General features: G+C 48.2%; 1 protein-coding gene across 1 annotated transcript in view; it reads right to left on the bottom strand.

Annotated features, from left to right (window-relative positions):
• Window positions 1-571: 571 nt before the first annotated feature.
• The window catches only part of LOC146049544 (uncharacterized), a 45106-nt gene continuing 39677 nt past the window's right edge, over window positions 572-6000 (bottom strand). Inside the window, exons 9-10 of the mRNA XM_083166074.1 lie at window positions 5067-5214; window positions 572-2386 (exon numbers count right to left, since the gene is read on the bottom strand). Coding sequence (XP_083022200.1) covers window positions 2189-2386; window positions 5067-5214 — 346 coding nt within the window. The 3' untranslated portion in view covers window positions 572-2188. The remainder of the gene's footprint in view (window positions 2387-5066; window positions 5215-6000) is intronic.

Raw genomic sequence — 6000 nt, 5'->3', positions numbered from 1 at the left:
TTTATATTGTTTATGTGCAGGGTAAATACTGGCTGTATTTACATGTAGCCCAGAGATGTTAGTCAGCTTTATTTTTACATTGCAATTTCGATTTCAGTTTGAACGCACCCCTACTAAATCTAACTCTCTCTGCACCTGTTACATCTGCCCCACCTGCAGCCCAGCATGCTTTGACCATTTTCAAAGCTGAATCAGTCCCATTATTGATTATGTAGAGACACACCGTGGTACATCTTGCTGATGGAAGAGACAAAGGAGAATTATTATTTAAATATCTCTATTTTTCAATTTAGTTGGAAATAAATATGATTTAACATTTGCAGTTTATTTCATTACAAAATGGTACTTATTTTTTAGTATACTTCTTAAGTTACTATCTGCAAGAAAGCGTTATTTAAAATGGCGCGGCGGTCATTTTTCCAGCTTTTTTTGCATCGCTGCTGCTCCCGGCGTTGTGGAGTCTGAGCACTAGCAGTGATTCATGCAGTTGTCACAATATTTTATACATTTATAGCTGTCACATGCATAGATTCCCAAATAATATATGATCATTTCTGTTCCCTCATAGAGGTGAGGAGCAGCATTAGTATTTTATTATATACTGTAGGATACGTTTATTCACATACATGCGTTTCTTAGTTAACAGTTGTACAGTCAAATCCACATAATACAGAAAATTGATTCATGAGCGTTTTGTTAATACAGTTTGCATCAGGAATCAGTTCATCTCCCAGCCACATCTACAAACTTGACAATATAAGCATAAAAAAAAAGAATGTGTGATGGAGTATTCATCACCCTCCTTCCCAATAGCTTTCAATAACTATGTCACATAGCTCTGTAGCTGCAAACTAATACCCCTTTCACACCAGAAAATGCAGGGACCCACCCGGGAATATGGCCCAGGAATCGTGCCGGCCCATTCCCGGGTTGGCCCCTTTACCACCAGAAAAGTCCCTGCATTTTCTTCTGGTGTGTGAAGGGGGCGGGGAGGAGGTGGGGAGGAGGCGGGATGGCGGTGGAGGCGGGCAGGAGGTGTGTAGAATACGCACCCCGGTTGCTGGTCCTCCGTGCAGGTGAGGGATCCACACGGGCGGCGGGAGCAAATGACGGGACAGCCGGCGGATGAAGATGACGTAGCTCTCCGGTGCCCTCACTGCCGCCAGAGAGCTTTGTCATCTTTATCCGCCACCTGTCCCGTCATTTGCGCCCGCCGCCTGTGTGGATCCCCGGCCGGACAGCACACCGGCAACCCGGGTAAGTATCCCCTACCCCATTCACACCGGCCAGGTCCCCGGGTTAAACCCAGGAAAAACCCTGCTCCATAGCAGGGTTGAAATCCCGGCAATTTTAGCCGGGATTTTGTTTCGGGAACCTTTACACCTGCGCTAGTCGCGGGTTGTTCCCAGGCCCAACCCGGGAAATTATGCTGGTGTGAATGGGGTATAAAGGGCCTTGGCATCCATGGTGCGCAATGTGTGAGCTGCTATATGCATCTCAGACAGGAAGTTGCAGAACTCCACGTGTCTTTGGCTTCTGGCGAAGGACAAAAAGTTAAAACGGCAAAGCAGAACTTGTCAGTTACGTATGTTGTGTTATGATTAGAAATGTATGTGAACTATATGTGAATCTACCAATCTGAATTGTTATACAAGGTGTATTATTAATATGTACACTATGGGTGGGATGTATTAGCAATACAAAATACATACCAACAGTTTTCGCAACGGAACTAATCCCATATGTATTAACATATGCGATTAGTATCGCAAAGGGCAGTGCTTGAGAAAAGAGCCGCCCTTTGCGAAGGCGCCGGGAGAGAGGGTCCCCGCGGGTCTCCCTCACCTCCAACACCGAGGAGCCTCCTCATCTCTGTACCTGGAAGGTGAAGTCACTGTTGCTAGGGATGAGGAGGTGACTAGGTCCGGAGAGCACACCAGCAGGCTGCCCAGACAGGAGGTGAGGAAGGCGGGTGCAGGGTGGTGGTGGTGGTCAGCGGAAAGCAGCGGGATGAAAGAAAGCATTAACAACAGATTGCCTCCAAAGCTGCTGTCCTGCTCAACTGGGGCTGATAATAATGGGTGCTCCCTACTCAATATCGCACAGGGTTCCTACTTTGGGAACTCTGCTTTGAGCATAGATAATCTTTAAATCGGGTGTAACTGGTGCTTTTAGTAAGCAGTGAGGCTTAGTCTTTGGAACTTGTTGGGTTAATAATTCTTCCAATAAAGAGCATTGATTTGTACTTTTCATCGAAAATCATGAAGATGAAGGGACGATTAAGTCGGATTGTGTACGGCATTGAATAGGCGATAATTTCGGTGCCGGTGACCCCGGAGGCTTCTGTCCCGATCTCGTCGATTTCTATCACAGCTCGTTGTGTTACCTGAACATAACAATAAGTAAAACAAGTCATTGTAATATTACATACACGTGTGTCATTATGCAGGCATAACCCTAAAGTGCGAGCCCTTTGCTACACAGCGAAGCACTCGCACAGTACCGGCTGTCCCCTGGCTAGCGCATGTCAGCCATGTTTCTGGTGGCAGCTGCTGCGTGTGATGTCACTCAGCCGCCCCGTGAGTGATCCAGACACACCTGCGTTGTTGGGACCGCTCCTACAAAATGCTGCACCGCCGCCCGCGGCCAGCACTGACACTGCGATCTCCTGCTGAACGCAGTTTCGGGGCTTGCATATGCGCAAAACTGTGGAAATCGCAGAATAAAGAATTCCGCACTTCTGCTATGGTCTGAATCAGGCACAATAGCCAAATCCATTCAGACCTTCATTATCTATCTCTAGCATACGGTTTTATTTAAAGACTGGAATTTGGTTATTACATTGCTGCACTGTCATTATCTGGTCATTCATTTCCGATTGGACGAAACCAGACAGTTTCCCAAACCTCAGGCGAAAGTGTGGAGGTGGCGTCTTCAGGCCCGTACACACTGGGCGATTCTGAGCTGAAAAACGCTCAGTTTTGTCGTTTGATCTGCTTTCAGCACAAAAACCGCCCAGTGTGGTATTACCAGCAGATGAGCAATAAAGTAGACGAATTTCCATAGCATCCTGCTATGGAATGTCTTCCAACCCCCGGAAAATCGATTAGATGGGTGAAAATCACTCAGTGTGTATGTACTGAGCCGATTTTCGGCCCAGCGATTTTCCCCATCATCGCCCCGTGTGTATGCGCATCGATTTTCCCCAATCCGCCCTGTGTGTATGCGCCTGTAGATGACCAACAGCTGCCATTTGCAATAAGTTCAACAAGGATCCCTCCCTTAATATTTTGATAGTGACACTCCAGGACACCCCCCAGGGAATGCCACAGTCACGCCAAACAGCCCCTTTTGACTGGCCAGTTTGTATAAGAATCTGCTAGTGTTGGGCAACTTTTTTTGCCAAAAATTGTGTCTGAAATGTGAAGTGACTCGGACGCACCAGGAGACTGTGCTGATTAACGTGATATGAGACACTTGAATATAGTATTTGCGTGCAACTGAGTCTCTGAGTCTGTACACAAGATCTGTTCTGCGCCGTATACAGACTCTGGCGCACACAATATACAAGTGTCACGTATCTCTAATTTTATGGCAGCAACATGTCCGCCACTGTCGGTATTTGTGCGTGCACCGGCCTCGTGCTCAGTGTAAGAGATCTGTCAGAGTCTCCCTTTTCTGTGCACACAACTCAGGTTCTCATGGAATTTTTGACGCACACAGTGGTGTAACTATTATATATGCGCCCCCCCCCGCCGCAAATTTTGGCAGCGCCCCCCCAGTAGGGTTAACAAACCCCATACCCCTCTGTATAATGTCGGTACATCTGTCTGCTCCTGCTGCTAATAAAAAAATGTGACACTCAGAAAATGGCTGCCCACATACAGCAGACTGTTTTTAAGGATGCTAGAGGAGGCCTTCTGTTTAAAAATGGCAGTTAGAAGCTGTTTGGTTGGTACTTTATCGTTCTCCACTTTATCACTTTTCACAGCTTAGTACATATTGGGCGGGATGTATTCAAATACATCGCCATCCCTCGCCGCTGGACCGCAGTGATGCAAGCGCATATGTATTAACTTATGCGGCTAGCATCGCAGTGCGGGGTCGGAGGCCCCCCGCCATACCTGTGATATAGTGTCTCTGTCACCTCCCTAGGCTGCTCCTCCTCCTCTCACTCCGGGAAGCCTAAGCAGGCTGCCCCCGGCGCCTCCTCCTCCCCCCTGCAGCCAGAAGGACGTCCGACTGCGTTGCTATGGGGAGGAGGGGTTAACCTTCCGGGAGGACCTGCAGGAAGGGGAGGGGGATCAGTGGAGGCAGTTTGCGGTGGACCTCGATAGAAGCCCATAGGGTATCGCCACCCAAAGGTGGCGATACCCTGCCCTGCGATGACGCAGCAGCTGGGTATTAGTACTTTAGAAAATGCGGCAACACCGGTTTTACCGTTTTTTACTGAGTTTTACCGCATTTTTAGCTTAGTACCCTCTATCTCACTCTCCACATTATCACTTTTTGAGGCTTGGTACATTTGGCCCATTAAGCCAGATCCATCCGAGTTCCATCCACTCAGAATAGGTTGGAGGTATGAAGAAATGCATCCATTTGCATCTATGCTTGGACTGTCGGCCAAACTTTGTATCTTGCATCAATGCAAAAGGATCCGCTTAATTCAGTACCAGGGCCACTATCTGCGTACTTCCCAACTGTCCCGATTACAGTGGGACAGTTCTGCTAATTGGAGGCGTGTCACAATGTTCCGCGATCTCTGAAGAGATGCAGGAAGGGAGCCTGGGAGGGAGGGAGCAAGGGGGCTGGCCAGCTGCTCAGGGAATGCTAGGCACGCCCCAGAGTGATGAAAACGGGGGTTACAGCACTAGGCCCTGCCCCTCTGCCAGAGGCCACGCCTACTTCAGAGCGGCAGGACCCCGTTTTACATTAGCTAAAGTTGGGATGTATGACATGTGCGCATTCTGTGGAAAAACATTCCAGGCCTCCCACAGTTTGTCAGCGCCCAGTGATAGCTGCATTACTAAACAGAGCCTCATGTCTGGAAGGTCAGCTGTACGCACCTCGGAGAGCCGCAGGTTCCGTTCCTCCGTCATGCTAGTCAGGTTCGCCTTCCCAGTGAATACGTCTTTAATTCCCAGCTCTTCCAGGGAAGTTTTCAGTTTGTACTTATGGTCCAGTTTGAATTTTGGAAAGAAAATATCCGTTTTTCTGTCAGGCGTGAGAAATGGAAAGAACACGCTGATAACACATAACACGAACATGGCCTAATACACAATTATCTGTCACGCTGTTCCCATAACCACAAACATTTGCTACACTGTCACCCAGCCTCCTCCCAGACAGCGCAGGGCTGTCAGCATGCTGATTGGTGGATGATTGGAGCTATCCACCAATCAGAACGATGACAATCATGCACTGTATGGAAGCATGTTGAAAGACCACAAGCGTCTGCAGGAAGTTACAATTTCTTAATAACTTCCGTAAATGGTTGGGCAGGTACCCCGGTACGTTGGGTAGGTACCCCGGTATGTTGGGTAGGTACCCCGGTACGTTGCTTTGTGCAAGGCATACAATGGGATAAATGGAATAGCCTCCAATGCTAGATGCCAGGTGTGGGTAAGAATAATTAAATGGGAGCAGAGTGTGTGGTGGGCCCCCCTTGACCCAGGAGCCCGTGGCACCCATTATAGTTACACTCCTTGCCTATGTCCCCCTTGTGCCCAGCTCCAGTGCTTACAGTGTGTGATTAGCTACTTTGGGCTGGCGCATCCTCCGGGACTAAGTCCTGCGCCCTTCTGGGGACAGGCATTACTATCCATGCACCTATGTTTATATAGATCGATGTATATAGATGGAAATTGATCAATCGACAGAGATAGCTAAAAAATATAGATATACTAGTTAAAAGCCTGTCAAAATGACAGCACCTGCGATGTACTTTCACTTTGAGCTGTGACCGTTTTTAGCCCACAAACTCTCCCGGTCCATATCTTC

Source organism: Crinia signifera, chromosome 12 (genome assembly GCF_055691185.1).
Source record: "Crinia signifera chromosome 12, ASM5569118v1, whole genome shotgun sequence".
NCBI classification, from domain to species: Eukaryota; Metazoa; Chordata; class Amphibia; order Anura; family Myobatrachidae; genus Crinia; species Crinia signifera.
Note: the sequence above shows the minus strand (reverse complement) of the source record. Positions and strands in the feature narration are given on the sequence as shown.